Genomic DNA, 17,198 nt, shown 5'->3' on the forward strand with positions numbered 1-17,198 from the left:
ACCAGGAAGATGAAAATATATTTCTAAGATCTGCAAAAATTACTGACAAGATGTATGTGACTTATTGTGTTATTTCTCCATTAAACAGGGACTACCATAGATTGATTCTTGGCCACGTGGTCTTGCTTAAATTCAAATGAATCTCGATTGTGATACAAAGAATGATGGGAAGTGGCGTGACAGTAGGTGGGTAACATTGCCAATTTTCGCTTTCGTGGTTACCTGGCAACACAAATTTAGTCTCTATCTAAAAAAACAGAAACGATTTTCGAAGTTACCCAAGAAGAGAATTACAGCAGTTTCAGGAGGAAAAGCCTCATATAATACAAGGAAAGTATTTTGTAAATCATTCATTTAGCGGATTCGAAAATTAGTTTAATATTTGTGCTTTTTTAAATAGCAACATTTTTTTAGATTCGCGCTTTATTCTTTGTCCCTGTTGAAGTGAAAGTCTGATCTACGAATATAACAAAACACTTAATGTCAGGCTCCACGGGAAACCAGTTAGTTTTGTTTTCCGTCGACTTCGTCTCTGGAAACACCAATCTAACTCGGTTTCCCTTGGGTCGTGCCATAAAGTGTATAATGTTGATAGAGGTTTAGTTCTTATTATATTCCTCGATTTAGCTCTTTCCTGGTCACTAAAATCATAACCATGAAAAAAAAAAAACAAACAAGAGACTTACGGCATCCTTGTTCATTGCATAAGGCTGTTTTGTTTGCAGGTCCCAGTTCACTGCAGTTTTTTCCAGCGTTGGCTGGTGGGGGATTGGTGCAGGTTCTTGTAAAAGTCCTTACACCTCCTCCACACGTCACACTGCATTTAGAAATCGTCCAGTTGGTGTACCCGCCGTTCACAGCTGTAAAAGAGATAAAACGTTTGTTTAAAATTAGCACTTACAAAAATAAGCCCCTCGTTCAATTCGTAACAAAAGGAAGACTTCCTGTCATAACGATGGAAAAGACTCATCTGGGCAGGGTGGTAATGCGATGAAAAAGATTTTTTAATTCTTTCATTCTTCACTTATTAAGGGGGTATATTTCTAATTCAGTGGATTTAAACCGGAAAAGCACGGCCATGGGTTTCCCCATTTTAGATTTCTATAATTATTGAACATAAGTGTATGGACGTTAAACTAACGTATAATCTTAACACTGTCAATGACTGTAGCCATGATGTTTATATTTGCGGTTTGCAATGTATATTCCATTTAACTTACAGTCAAACCTAACGGGCACCTCTCCACAACGGCTACTTTTTTGGCGGACAGTCCATTCAATGACCGTTCTTTTAACCTCTGAGCCTGTTCCAGGTGTTCGGATAGTGGAGTGCGGCGCGAAGAAAGAGAGCGAGAAAAACATCCCTCGCTCTCACCTCTACCCCACCCCCACGTTGTTGTTGTTTTTTTTCTGCTCAGATATCTTTGCGCTGTCCCCACGATCTGAACGCCTGGAACAGGCTATAAACCTCTCTACAACGGTCATTTTTTTCCCTTCCCTTCTGTCTTCCTGCTCTTCTGTTCTGGTGGCCTTTGTCGAGAGGTTCAACTGTAATAGATGCTGTGTTTGAAGTCAATGCCCCAATATTGCAATATTTCATGGAAAATTGCTGAGGCAATTATAAACCCAGCTGATTTTGAAATGTATATATCCCTGCTACAATAAGCCCTTGTATAAGGCACACTGGTCAAAAAAATTGAGGTGTGCCTTCTGCTTCTCGCCGGCCTCGAAAGTGAGGAGTGATATCTGGCAGAGGTTTTGTGCCATGTTTTAAGGTAGTGTGGACATTTAATCGGCCGTCGCGGAAGTAAATAAGTAGGAGCGAGGACAGGAACCCACTGAGACGGAAGTAAATACTCAGGAGTTGAGAAGTGGAATTTAGTGCACCAAACCCTCTCGGCTAACCTCGGCGGCAAGATGTTCGATGTGTGTGAACGACGTGTGCCTCCCCCCCGCCCGGGCCGTTGCTGTTCATACTACACGAGATACCTTTTCGTGACGCCAAGAAAAGCTATAGCTGAACATACCCTTATCTCGTGATGACCGAGAGTGAGGTCAAACGAACCAGCTTAGTCTGTTCAATAACGTGTTAACGAGAAAAAAGTGGGAAATCCCAAGGGGGCGAGATAGGCCAATTTTGCGCGCTCGCGAAGCTATGTAGCATATCAGTTAAAACCACCTACGACACAAAGCAGCTAACACGTCGTCAAAATGTTTGGTCAGGGCTGAAAAATCCTGGTACATAAGCACTTGTCCCTTGTTACCAGCCATTTCTTTCATCTTTAGTTTGTTTTCTTTAGCCTTCCAATTTTTGCCGAGTATTCCAACGACAGTGATGCTAACATCTTCGTCCTGCGAAACGAACAAAACGCAAGGATTAAACTTGCAGCTATAGGCAAACCAAACATCAAGACTAACTTGATAATAAAGTTTTTGGAGTGAGGAGGGGATGAGAGAGATCTTGACAAGAAGTGTTTTTCAAAGGCTTTTATTGTATGGCTACACTAGTACGCACGCTATGATAAGCCGCTAAGCGAACATTATTTTCTTGGTCATGATCGAGCATTACTAGCTAGGTGTCCAGGACATATACAATCTGTGCTTAACTTGATAGTGGACACCCTTATAGACATGACATCCATCTGATGGTCACTTGACAGCTGTCAAAAAGGGCATCCGCTGACCAGTGTCACATGACTGTATTGCGGGCTCAAGTGTACAACTAATTGAGGTAAAGTGTCTTTTGAAGTTATCCGCTGATCAGTTATTGGCTTCAATTGATCGCAGGCTAAGGTTCATACTGAAAAGACCATTTAATAAATAACTTATTAACCTCTTCCGTTTGGTCATTACAGTGAAATCTCAAACCTCGCCCTCGGTCTGAGATTTCCCTGTAATGACCTCACTCTCGGTTAATAAGTAGTATTTTAATGAGAGACGTACAACACCCCTTAAGAATCTTTGGTTTTGATCTGGGTTGACATCTGAGTCTTGGGTTGGTTTCGCTCTCGTATTCAATTCTTGCTCTCTCTCTCTAGGATTCTATACTAATCAACTTTTTTGGAAAAAGCACAATCCTAAACGGAAATAGGAGCCAAAGAAACACTTTAGAAACAACATTTGGAGTACAACCAAAATAGCGCAACAACTAACAATGCACGAAAAAATTGATTTACACCAAATGTACTCAACTGATGCAACTTTAGTGCAAAAAAATGCAAACTACAGTGAAATTAAGGGCAAAGATGGTAAATACCGCATTTGCCCTCGAATTTACAACCGCAATTAAACTGGCTTGAAACTGCTGCAGTATTTACCATCCTTGCCTTTGATTTCCCTCTAGTTTGCATTTTTTGCACCATATTTGCCCCGAGTAAATTTGTGTAAATCCAATTTTTTGTGCAGTGTAACTTGAACAACAGTGGCCCACGGTGCCAAAAACCATTGCAGTCATGCAGTAGACTAGAAATCTTATAAAGACCGTTTGTTCGTCTATAAAGTTCCGATATGGTAGGGTTAGCTTTGCCAGGAAAATTCCCAAATAATAGCCCAACTGAAATGGCCGCCTCACATAATTATGTGTTCGGAGAGGTTTTGTTTATGACTTAAAAGACTTACCTCCAGTGTTTTTGTGCTCTCTGAAAAGTTTTGGAAGGGTAAAATAGTTTGATCTTGTTTTAACATAAATTGTTTTCCGTCAGTTAAGACAAGCAGAACATTTTTTGCATCTGGTCTGTCTCCACCATCGCTAGTGAATAGCTCTGTTGCTGCCTTGTGTAGAGCAATATCTGATCGAGTTCCCCACTGATTCCTGCCAGGAACTAGAAGGACTTTCTTCTTCACCAGCAGTTTAAACGCAGCCTGTTTATTGTAGTACAGCTGCGTTGCAAAATTGTGGTGGATTTTGACTTTACGATCGAACGTAATAAAACCATAGTGGTTTCCTCCATCGGAGAGAGGGTAATTGTCTATCAACTTGCTAGCCAATACGTACAGGGTCGTTCTTTCCTTTTTCCTCATGCTTAGTGAAGTGTCAGTCAGAAGAGCTATATCCAACTTCTCAGTACAGTTACCTAAATTGAAAGAACACGTGTGTACGTTGAAAAACAAAACGATTTTTTAAAAATGTGGCTACCTAACATCAGCAGTCACACGGGAGCGAGCTTTTTTAAGAAAAGAAAAAAAATGAATAAGTATTCGCAACAAAAACGTGCTAAACGACGATAATAATTGTTCATTAGCTTTCATTGTGCGGTCGCCAGTAACTCGTTTCACACTTTACATAAATATCTCTTTAAAACTGCAGATTCCAGCGCTCGTCAGTTATCTGGCGCTCAAAGGAAAGCACGTTTCTTTACTGATTCTTGTAACAGGCCATCAATGCTATTTTCATTACTGTCAATATCATGGGAAGTAGACAATAAGACTGGGCTCTGCAAAATACAGGATGCCCAGATAATGTCAGCGAAATTATAACAACGCAAAATTAATTATGAAACGGGCAAATTGAGCGATGCACAGCACTTGACTAAGAGAAAGCGTGGTACTACAAATTTGAAACTAAGCCACTCATTGGGGGAGCTTGAAGCTTTGGTGTCTTTCACATGGCCAGCGGTAGAGTACTTCATGTACAACATATTTTCGGTTTATAATAGTCTTCATTTTATTGAGTACCTTCCGAACGCTGTCCATTGACTTAACACAAAAAAGGCAAGTTCATCATGAACCGGATCTTTGGTGCAAAAAGAAAGCACACCAAAGCCAAGTATCCTCTCATGCAGACGTTCTTAAGGGGTTCCTCACGTCATCACAGGTAAGAAATGCTTGGCGAAGTCCGAAGAACGTCTGAACATCCCTGTGTCTCTCAAAAATCAACTGGTTTGTACGATTACATTGTTGGAGCCCAAGATAGAATAGTGAGCTTATAAATATTTTGAACTTTTGAGGCAAAACAGTTTCAGAACTATATGTTAAATAACAAGGTGGGGGAAATTCTCCAGATCAGCTAACCTAAGATACGACGATGGACACGTGGACAAATATGACAGAGTACCTTGGTTTTTTTTATACTATTTGTGTGGTAAGCTCATTAGTAATCACATATGCATGAGAAAATGTCTTATCATGTGAATATGGTTTTACTTACCTTGTACCTGACCAACATCTGAAAGAAAACAACCAGACCCAATTGTCAGAGTTACTGTGGCAAAGATGATAGAAATATAAAAGTCCCATACAAGATAACTTAAAGAGACAACTAGGGCTCAAAAACTACAAGCTTTCGTAACGATCCGTAAATTTAAACCTGAAATAGGAAATCAATAAGATGGATATGGATTCTTTCGTCCTTATGAAACCGTTTACAACCTGTTCTTTCTAGCATTATTTTATTGTTTTTGAGCAGTACAGTGGAACATCGCCTAACTACCTACACGTTCAACAACCATCTTGTTCTTAATACTACATTCTTTCGACACAAACGTAAGTGACACTATCTATCGTTAATACAACCACGTTTTACAGTTTCTCGGCGGTTCTTTACACAGACAATTGAATCCTGAACTGCGAATGAAAATACCTTGGCGAGTTCTTTCTTCCGGGATTAATGAAATGTTTGGGTAGTTATATATAACTATGAGAATAAGCCACTTGTCCGTATAATAACTAGGAAAAGATGCTTCTACGTATGCTGATTTCCAAGCTCAGCAAAGAGGTAGACATACTTACGTAAAGACAAGCCCAAAATGATCACAGCCAAAATCCACAAAGTATTCATTGTATCTGCAACTGGAAAATGAGATACAAACAAAGTCCTTTTTGAAAATGAAAATTTTTCCTCGCTGAAAAAGCCTCCTTTTGATAAAAATGCAACAACAGAACAAACATCAATTTATGGATATGAAAAACCTGTACAATTATCTGACGTTTCCCACAGCGGTACTATTCTAGGTGGGTAGCATACAGAAATAAACAGGGCTAGCTCAAAAAACAAACAAAAGAAATGGGAAACAAGGAAACTGTATTAAAAATAATGGAAGTAAAGTGCAGTTTATGACGGTTGTTAAGTGATAGTAATGGCTCTCAGAGGGGTTGGTTCGGTCACCAAAGCTGTCCGTGTAAATGCTGGACAACGCCTTCTTGCAACGGGAAAAGTCAACTCCCGGGCGGAATATGAGGGCATTCAGCGGACACGATTTTCAGATTGCTCAACATGTTGCTTAAGCGTCACAGAAAATCCCAGGATATTTCACATGAGCGTACGTGATGTGCAAACGTCTCCCGCCAAATTTGAAAAATGATGGTGGACAATTAGACGCGGGGTAAAGACCAAATTGCAAATGACCTCACTAACCGATAGCAATTAGTATTTACTGTTAATACAGAAAATGAGCGCAATTCAGAAATGATTCAACAAAAACTGACCAATTTAGAATATTCAATGCTGTGGTTATTGTCATCAATGCTGTTGTTGTTGTTGTTTCTTGGTGAAACGAGTGACAGTGACGATGGCGTGACTCGGAAAGCAGAAGCCTAAATTCCTCTGAAGCAGTCTAATTTTTTTTTTGGCGTCGCTAGCTGTTTCTGCGATAAAAACAGAAAATCTCGAGCAACTTGTGGAAAGCCCTAGTCCAGCCCCGACCACTTTTATTGCTTATTTTTTCCTCTATTTATTTATTTTACAAGCCATTTATATTGCATTGCATTACAAGATTTGAAGATGAAGATGCTATTTGTAGAATAAGTTACAAGAATAAATGGAGAGGGCAGGATACAGTTAAACTAATTACTTGCCCTTTGATTAAATTACAGTTTTATCTAGGTTAAAAGAAAAAAAGAGAAAAGTATAAACTCTATAAACTATGAAAAATATATAAAAGAGAGGAAAAAAGAAAAGCACACACACACACACACAAAAAAATATGACATTTGAGAGTCGGTGTGGCGACGATTTATACTGAGCAAGATAATAGTTGAAAAGTGCTCTTTTAAACAATTTTTTAGTTGTCTTTTCGCGTATAGATAAAGGAATATCATTCCAATCATAGTATCCTATAACTGTTGGACAGAATTTTCTTATATTTTCTGAAGCTACGGGATTTAGGTGTTGCAGGGATGCACTTCAGTTGTGTCATAATTACGTTGCTCATAATTTTAGCTACTTTTTTGTCCACTTTTTATTACCACTGACCCGGCGTGCTAACAGAAAATAACAGCTGTAGCTTTCTAGCTGACGTACAAAAGATCTGCGGGTGAACAAGCAGATTGTTGCTGTAAAGGTTGATTCCCACTGACGCGTGTTTGGCTACGCACGTTAACGCACGTAAATTTTAATCACTTAAATAAAATAGAGGCAAGATAATAAGTGCTGAGCTTAAAGGATCAAGAAGTTGAGCGAGGTTCAACTTTTACGCTTACAAGCAACCGTTCATGCATTGCCTCTGTTCTTTTTGCGAACATAAATTTTACCCACGAACGCACGTAAATTACGCGACACTAGAAATCAACCCTTACAGTGATTTGTTGCAAAATGTTTATGTGCAAAGTTTCAACAGTGCGTAGCAAACGCCGATTTGAAGTGAAATATGCGAGATTTTTTTCGCCCCAAGTCTCTTTGCAGGATATATATTATATTTCTCAAATCACTCAAGCTTTCCTGTCCCACACCTCAACGTTCAAATGGTCCGCCCGTAGTGGTAAAAGGCAGATTTCTCTTTGCAAAAACAAGTTTGTTCCACTCTTATCAGGTAACCCTGCTTTAAAAGAGGCCATATCATTCGACAGATCCATATCAGTCAACATTGGAGTAAAACTAGAAGGAATTGTAAAAAAAAGAAATTTTTGTTTGCTGCCCAGTAAAGACTCTCGCTTTGCAGTCTTCTCTAATATCACCACTTGGTATGGGAGCTTAAAGTTTTTGAGCGATAACTTGGTAGTAAGTTACTCCCCCTTTTTCTCGAACGCAAATAAAATAAACAACAAATGGTATGTGACTGTGCGAAAATCGGGTGTGTTTATTTCGAGTTTTTCTGGCGTCCGAAAAAACGCATTTGCTTTGCAAGAAAAGAAATATTAAAAGAAGGAAAATCTGCCATCTTTTATTTAAAACAGCTTGGATTTTTAAAATTGGCCCCTCTGGCAAGAAGAGTATAGACAAAAAAAAGAAATGTTTATTACAGAATTGATAATAAACATCTTGGGATTTTCCGTGACGCTGAAACAACGTGCACATTGAGCCTTAAAATCGTGTCCGCTATATACCCCCATACTCCGCCCGGGAGATAACATTCCCCTCTTGCAACACACAAGCTCTGCCATTGAAGTTATGTGTTGCACATCCTGGACTTGCAGACCCTGATAACGTTTAAACCGGCAGCTGAGTATCAGCGCCTTTACAAAATAGCAATCGGTGCCAAGGGAAGGTAAAAGGGGTCGGGCTCCGTTCTAGTCACCTCATACTTTCCACGAATTAGTGGCTATAATGAATGAAGTAAAATAAAAAAGGACTTGCCAGAACCCTGACGATTTGTTCATCAGTGGGTCGACGGGGCTATGATGCTATGATAACTACAAATCCGAAAGGAAGCCTATATTCCGATTAAGACGTTGGTTGACCCAAAAACGAAAGTTAAGGTTGGATGCTGAAATGCAAGAACAATGTTTCCAGCTGGTAAGACAGCTCAAACAACAACTGAGATGTATCGTTATTGTTTTGGTATTTTTGGGAGTTCTGATGTGAAAGCCGGTGGTCAGGCTTTGGACGACTGAAGACACCATCTTCTACTCGGGCACGGAAGACAATGTACAAAAAAACACATTGAAAACACCACCGTTTTCAAACTTAGTAAAATTTATAAATTAGAGTATAAATGCATCTCAACCTCTTTCTTTCTATACGGCTAGGGAAATAAGTAACTTTCCATTCACAGCCCAATGTTCCTATCATAAGAGTCTTGGTTAACCCTCTTTTAGTGATGATATTGCCGAAGCAAATTGATCATATGAATTCTACTATCTTAGTGCGAAATTAAAGGGATGGTCTTGATAAAGTTTACTGTAATTGATAAGTTTAATGCTCAACATTAGAACTAACCTGGATGGTGTTGATCATCCACGCTCCTCAGAGTTCAAAATTATTTTAGTAAATGTGATCGGAGACTAAAAGAGTTGTTGCTGGGCGAAGAGATGTTCTTGGTCAAACACGGTTTATGAATCGACAGCTAGTTAGTTTGTCATTGACTACTTACAACTTCCGTAAACTGAGACGTCATAATACAAAAGAATACAATTAGCACGCCTCAAAGAAAGAAAGTTTAAAATTAGCCAGGGTCAAAAATTTATTGGAAAAGGTTCGCTGGAGGTTACAGCAGTTAAAACTATTTGAATCAGATAAGGCGTAAAAAGACTGTATCCTCTGTCACGTCATAAAGTTGTTCATGAGCAATACTTTCAATTAGACAATCATGAAAAAGAATCCATTGGATAGTTTACAAGTACTAATAAGTGACACATTTGGTGCCTGAAATGACAAATAATGTCAAGGGTAGACAGTCTTGGCAAGTGGTCTCCCATAAAATATCAATACAACTTAATGAGAAAGTCCATAATCACAAAGCGAAGAGCCTGGCGAATTAAAATAAATCATGGTGATATGCAAAATGGCGAAGTCAGATGGGATAAGATGAGTGGCCATGTTTGTTCGAAGTAAGAGCCATAATATCTCTTGTTTGAACTGGTTAAAATTCTGCCAATTCTAAAGCGCTTGTTCATCCATGATATCAGTTTTATCTTGGGATTTTTTCGGGCCATTTTCCATTTCTTTAACATCCTTACTTATTATTAAGGAATGGCTTTTACTAATGGGAAATGAATTTCGTTATTGTTCCATTCAACTTTTAGTTCCCACTGAGGCCTGTTTAAAATCCGGAAAGAGTTATCCAAGTAGGCGGGTTATTCTTGCACCCCCACATTTCAGACATTTATTTTTGCTTCAGAAAGCGACGTATTTACAAGGTTATTGGGGTTACCCCGGAGCTTGGGAAACCCTACCAGCTATGTTAATACTCGACTGTTGTTTGAAATAAAAAAAATAAAGAAATAAAGAAAAATAAAATGAAAAGCCATGCTCAATTCATTTTCCATAATTTGATCATTTATAATGAAGAGTTCAATTAAAAATAATTGATAGTTAAAAGAATTCTCCTTGCTACTAACTGGGAGGTACTAGGTGAGCCAAAGTGAGTCATCGTGTTATTCATTTCACTGAAAGACGGATTAAATGACTTTCGCAATTTTGTAGTAGAAATGGCTTTTTACAACGTAAACATTTTTAAGGGAAGAAAATCCAATGTCAAGGTTGTAGTCAAGATGTCCCACTCTTAAGAGTTCTATTTTGTTTGTGGTCACGGAAGGAGAAATCAGTTCTCAGCTCCTTCACAGTCCACGTCTTTAAGAATTCAATAAATTTATAACGATAACTGATTTGTACTATAAAAAAGGTGTAAAGAGGGGTGCAGTCTTTATAATCTCGCTCGTGCGTGATGCACGAAAGGCACGCTTTTAGGTAGTGGTATATTGGTTATTTACCTTGCTTTTTTCTTAGCAGTAAATATTTGAAAAGCTCCAGAACGGTACTGTAAAAATTCCCACAACCACTTAATTTTTCAATTTGGTTAGGTTCAAAATTTTTGACAATTGAATCGGTCACTATCAATCTCTCTCTATAAATCATAGCTCATGCTTCACTTATATGTTACTCGTCATGTGGTTTAAATACCTTTGCCTAATTAGTTTTGTACAGAAATATTTCCTTGAATTTTTTTTTAATATGTTAAATGTTATATCCAGCTTTCAAATATTCACTTTAAGCCTTGTTTTGGAAATAAACACTGAATTTGCATTGTAGAATAAAAGAAACGCTAGTGATTCGAGATTTAAAACCTGCTTTAAATGAAAATGTTGGCAAAGAAAAACTTTTTCTCTACTTCTTGTTTCTCAAAGATATTCTGGGAACCAGGATTTACCAGTTTTGTCAAGAATACCCTGTTTAACCAAACTAATTTTTCTCAGTTGGTTCAAGCCTGGTTAAACCCTTATTAATTCAGTTCTTCAAGAACCAGGTTTAGCCCGGTTTTTCTGGTTATTGAATGAGAAACCAGGCTAACCAGTGAAACCCTGGTATACCAGGATAACCTGGTTTATTGACCATTACTTTAAGAGCCTGGTAAAGCCTGGTTTACCAGTCTTGCCAAGCTAACCAGGAAAACCCTGGTTAACCAGGCTTTTTGCACATATGGTTCAAGCCTGGTAAGCGTGGTTCATTCAGAATTTCACGAGCCTGGTTTAAGTCTGGTTGTTCTGGTTCTTAGAATAGCCAGGCTTACCAGACTTACCAGGAATACCCTGGTTAACCAGGCTTTTTGCACATATGGTAAAGTCTGGTAAGCCTGGTTCATTTAAAACTTTAGTTAAAGTCTGGTTTTCCTGGTTCTTAGGATAAACAGGCTTACCAGGCTTACCAGGAATACCCTGGTTAACCAGGCTTTTTACACATATGGTAAAATCTGGTAAGCCCGGTTTGAAAGCCAGATAAGTCTGGTTGGTTCAACCAGGCTTGAACCCTGGTAAACCATTGTTTAACCAGGCTTTTGGCGCAAGGGTAAGCATCGTATATTATAATTTCCGATGCAGACTTCAAATAGCGTCACTGTCATCATCATTTTTGTCATTAGTTATTGCTTTTACCTCTCTATCAGGTTCCAGTCTTTTCCTAGATCTTTAAATTTTACTGTAATCTTTTTAACCATCACTTCTGAAGATGTATGTTGTTACATATTACGAAACGTCAAGTCTTTAACAGTCTAACCATTTCTGCATGTATATCGGTTTCGCGCGTTGTGATTGGTTGAGCTCAAAACCAAAACAAAATAAACTTGGTCGAAGAATAAACGAAGAACACTGGAATCGAAATGAGTAGAGATTTGACATTTATTTTGATGACAGCCATTTGCCGAAAGTATACAAGGCTTGACCTTTCCTCACTCTGAAAGATTGAAGCCGATTCTTTCCACTACAAATTCATCGTTTTAACGTCTCGGTCTTCCACCCCCGGCAGGGTCGTAACATGGTATATCGGGGACCCATTTATTCCTATTTTCTTGCCCTAATTTTGACCCCCGAGTCCCATTTTCCCCAAATTTAGATCCCTGTGCTCTGATGAAAAAATTGATCCCAGTTATGCTTTTACACAAAATTTCAACTCAAAAAAACTTTGTTTATCCCCAGACATGGAATAGAGAATATGCTCAAGTGAGCTGATGAGAAAAACATTAACTTTTTAGATCAAGTTGTAAGTTGTATCAGAGCTTTAAAGATAAATATAAGTCAACCTCTTTTTGCGCATTTATTTTATTCAAAATACTTTAAATATAATGTTTGGCGATACTAGATAGACAAATGTTAAAACGCGATTTTCTTAAACGGGAGCTTTAGTAAGATACATAATGTTAGTTATTGTTAATTCGTACTTTAAAGTAGTCAACTCCCCTTTAAGTATCGCACGTCTTGAAAGATCTTGCGGCGGAAACTTGACTTTTTCATATGCTACGTTCATAAAGAGTATTTAAAACGTTTATTTTTAGACAGTTGCTTATACGAGTAAGGCCACCCGGAGGTTTATAAGCCAATCACAAGAAACCATAAGATCCAAAATTCGAACTGATATTAAATACATTTTTTGCTAAACAGCAATCACAGCTGGTTGGTACCCGGTTGAAAAACGTACAGCACTGTAAACTACTTCTGAACTAACGTCTTACTCTAGCTTTCCACTTCCTGTCCAGTAGGAATATCTGCTTGCCCTCCGGGATAAATTGTCCAGTTAATATTAATGTCCTATCTGTGTGGGTCAGAGATGTTTTATTTCCAAAGAGACTCTTGCAAACTAAGATTTCACGTCGGTTGATTATGAATCTCACGCGGCTGACCTGCCTTTTGACAGATCTTCTTTTTCCTCCTTCTGGCTGACAGGCTTTACTGGTCTACATACAGTAATGTGATATTAATAAAGTGTAATCGTTTGCCTCACGATGTAGTCACTTAGTGATGTAGATCGCGACGTTTCAACTGCGTACTGCCAGTGTTCATAAGGAATTGCAACACTAAAAGACCTTGCCTTGCTGGTCTTTGTCGACTCGTTAACTTATATTACTCCAAGCTCGGTTCTGATTCTGGTCGATTCTTAGATGCTGAGATTAGTACATTTCTCACTTCGTTGTTTGTATGAACTGTTGCCTCTGACTGGTCCGCTGTCGTACGGATCTGACTTCTGCTGCTGTGTTTCTTGATTAAGGGAAACCAAGCTTCTGGAATTTCTATTCTGCTATCCCTGTTGATGTTGTTAGGGTCTAGTCTTATGTATATTTCTTCTTTCACTCTGCTTGTGTTACAGTGTGCATCACGATCAATTACCAATAGCAAACCACTTGCTTTACATGAGGTCAAAAATTAAGTGATGCAAGCCACTGGTTCTACAGATTAACAGCTTTTTCTGCATCAAGCCCACTATTAGCTTTTCCTGGCTTAATAACTACATTGTCAGAGGACATATCTGGTTGTAAGACTTCCAGACCTACTCCTTCCAGCTTTGAATCTAATTCAGAAAAGTTGTCCACCTAAGTTTTGTCCCCTTCCTCTCCGTCACCACCTGACTCAGATGAATCATCTGATTCAACTGACCCCTGGAGCAATGAAACTAGTCGTTGCTCTTCAAGGCGGCTCAAACGGAAGTTGTATCCATCTTTTATTATCTGCACATTCCCGCACGATACCCTGTCTCAGGTGAATTTCTATCATCACGGTGCCCAATCTGGTATACAAGGGGGATCTTCTAGTTCTGACTGTTCCAGCCATCTCAAACCCATACGATCTTCCAAGAATGCGTCACCGTTATGGTGGAGATCTTTTCAAAGAACTACAAGGAAGAGAGGAATGATACTGTTACTTCTTGTAGTTGTGCTTGAGAGCAACTATGTCGCCTTCTGAATAGATGTTAATCCTCATATTACTTGACGGCGCCGTTTTTCCTTCACTCCCTTGAACCTCTTTCAGTAGATCGACATCTGTACCGACACATTCCTTCTGAACATACTGATAGCAAGTGGACGTGTACCAGCTCTTTGGTCTTCTCTCTTGTTCTTTGCTGTCGTACACCTCGCCCTGCAATGTCCTAATTCTGACGCAAAGCTCTGCAATGCCTTCCTTTGAATTGTCGCTCCTTTTCCTCCGCGCTCGTAAAATTTTTAGTGATTTCCTAAACTACTTTAAGTGACATTTCGTCACGGGCCATACGACTTATTTCTATTCCACGAACCAATTCTATGCTCTATTTTTTTTTGTGATAGCGATTCAGAAAAAAAGATGATATTCATTAATTCTCCAAAAGATGTCTCACCTACAAACGTAGTAAAATTCAATATCATCATCAGTAATTCTGCCCTTAACGTTTGTGCAGCGTTAATGAACCATACGTTACATCGTCATTTTTTTTTTCCAGTTTAATGCCTGATATTTTCATTCTCGTTAAACTTGTAAGGTAATTCCATTTTTTAAATTATTTTTATTGATAACTTCATGTATTTGTTTCCACCAATACATCATGTTACCGTTGTGCCCTTGAAACATATTATTACATTTTGATATGTTAGCAGCATTCTCGATTTATTAACTTCTCTTGGTTCTTTAATAAAATTCTTATATCATCGTTTTTTTCTCCAAGAACACGTACTTGTTATTAAGTGTTTTCTTCCTACCTATATATCACCAACGGTGTATTAAGAAGACTACACGAATGACCATTTTTAAACTAATAACCTTTACTGTGATTGAAATTTGTGAATACTGCATCCCCTCAAGGACTGCAAGTAGCTCGATGCATATACCAAAAATATAAGATAGCCCCTTAAAAAATCCTTCGGTATCTTCACTTCCGGTGGTACCAATTTTGATCCTCTTAACTTTGCATATAGTAATCAAAGTTCAACTGCTCCACCACAAAGTGAAAACGGTCTTTTATAAAAATAAACATTGGCAGTCACACAGATAACTTAACGAACTTGCATTTTTCAGTTCTAAGTATTAAAGGAATCCCTCTAATTTTAGATTTCTTGTGCACTTTAAACTGATTAATATTTCCCGGCTTAAATTCACGTTAACTATTTCCAAAATCATGACATGCTCAATTAGAATGTGGAGGCAAATTGGTAAAGAAGGTATTTCGACACGGAGGATCTTACTATAGTTTGTTTTGCCATGTCGTCTCTCGCCCCCTGGCCTAACTATTTTAATCAATAGAGAGCTTTAGATTTAACGACGAGGACGACATTTAATTTTTAGTTTTCTCGCATATTGTCTAAAAATAGACACCCCGGAAAGCTTCATTGTTCTTTTTTTCACCTCAAAAGTTAGTACGCTTATTTCCGTTGATGGAGGTAAAGCCCTCTCCCGATCCCTAAATGATAAAATTCCTAACATTTGATTACTTGTTTTTGTTGTAGAATGACGACGGCTATCACGTCTTCCAGCCAAAATGACGTTGGTTCGCGCGCGTGTTACTGCTTAGTATAAGAAAAATCTCGATCTCGTAGTCGTCCTCGTCTAAGAATCTAAAGCTCTCTAATATTTGAGTTACTGCTAACCTGGCAAAGTTGATCAGCCGGGCTCCGACCCTCATCTGCTGAGTCCAATATGTTTGGCGAACGAGATCATTCACAGTTACAAATACATCTTAAGATGATTTGACAGGTAGTCAGCCATTGGCTACTGAAGACTTCTCGTAAACTGACATGTAAAAGATGTTTCCATAGCCACGGGAATTCTGAAGATGAGCACTCCTCAATTTGAAGGAGTTCCGCCTAATTAGCCAGTGTTAGAAAATTTATGGAAAAAAAATGCTTGAGACCGTTGATATAAACTGTTAAACTCGTTTAGACGCTAAACACAAAGAACAAAGTGAACAGCATTAGAAAACGATTGTTTCCTATCCTATCACGTCCATCGCGACAAATAACAATAATGAATAGATTAGTTAATTGTACTTTTATCGTCACTTTTTATTTATTGTCACTAAAAGAATTGTCCTTCGCACATTTCAAGTGTCTTGAATTAATAGATAACACTTTTGGTAAAATGAAAAATAACAGCAGCGTTATTCGAACTGAGCAATTGGCCTTCCGAAAAATTAATACAACTTAAAAAAAGACAAGGTATCATAAAGCGAAATTAATAATTCATGGCGATTGCAATTTAGCGTTGCTAGGTTGGGGGTAAGAGAGATGGTAATACGTTTTGAAAGTTGTTCAAATTAAATTCTGTCGATTCTAAAACGTTGCTGCCATCAGAGATGTTCTATTGTTCTATTCGGTGAAAATACGTGGACATTTCGCTCGTTACTAAGGGTCGACTTTTATTACTGAAAGGGTTTTCTTTGTTAAATCATTTAATTTTTATGCGCCAAGGGTCTGTTTACAACAAGAGACGGTTATCCAATCAACACGGTTGCCTTGGAACTACAATTGCTTCTTCTAATTCTATAAGCCGTGTTTAAAAGGAAGTTGGGTTACCCTGGCGCTAGCAGCCATTTGTGCCTACACTCGCCTTCCAAGAACATCTTTTTAATTATTTTGGGGAGCTTTTTATAGTCATGTTACGTCATATGTCGGATTCAGATTTACTTCATTTTTTTAAAATCTTAGCAAGATTCGATTAGAAACTTCTGTGAGTGTTCAAAGACACTTTTCTGAAGCTTAAAAGGGCCTTTTTATGTGCTGTGAGCCAGGCTGGTTAGCTGGGCCTGGCTACTTCGGCACATGTCTTGAGTCTCGGCGCGAACAACCGGGATCTTGGCAAGCCGGGCCAGCTCGATTTCTCATCGGCAATTTTAAGACAAAAATAAGGCATGAGCCGAGCCAGGCGGTAAAAGCGCCAGTCCGGTTAACTGGCTTGGCTCCCTTCATATAGGCAGGCCCTTACACTGTACGCAAATCAAATACCAGTATCTTAGGAAAATTTAATACATCCAATTCACATTATGATCTGTCCCATTATTTGTCCGTCGACCCGTGACTTTACAAGTATGTTCCAGCGACTTGTTATTCAGAGTTTGTTCACATCAAATCAGTAGTCAAATGTTTATGGGTTAATTA

General features: G+C 38.5%; 1 protein-coding gene across 3 annotated transcripts in view; it reads right to left on the reverse strand.

The window, feature by feature from the left end:
• The window catches only part of LOC140949821 (coadhesin-like), a 25,293-nt gene extending 9,538 nt beyond the window's left edge, over positions 1-15,755 (reverse strand). Inside the window, exons 1-6 of one of the 3 annotated variants that reach the window (XM_073398958.1) lie at positions 15,693-15,755; positions 5,728-5,787; positions 5,147-5,164; positions 3,619-4,073; positions 2,184-2,352; positions 687-860 (exon numbers count right to left, since the gene is read on the reverse strand). In XM_073398958.1, coding sequence (XP_073255059.1) covers positions 687-860; positions 2,184-2,352; positions 3,619-4,073; positions 5,147-5,164; positions 5,728-5,776 — 865 coding nt within the window. In that variant the 5' untranslated portion in view covers positions 5,777-5,787; positions 15,693-15,755. Of the gene's footprint in view, positions 1-686; positions 861-2,183; positions 2,353-3,618; positions 4,074-5,146; positions 5,165-5,727; positions 5,788-9,091; positions 9,242-11,742; positions 11,802-15,692 lie in introns of those variants that run through there. The other 2 variants (XM_073398959.1, XM_073398957.1) reach the window with 2 other exon arrangements.
• Between the last annotated feature and the right edge of the window lie 1,443 nt (positions 15,756-17,198).

The sequence above is a fragment of the Porites lutea genome, chromosome 10, assembly GCF_958299795.1.
Source record: "Porites lutea chromosome 10, jaPorLute2.1, whole genome shotgun sequence".
Taxonomy (NCBI): Eukaryota; Metazoa; Cnidaria; class Anthozoa; order Scleractinia; family Poritidae; genus Porites; species Porites lutea.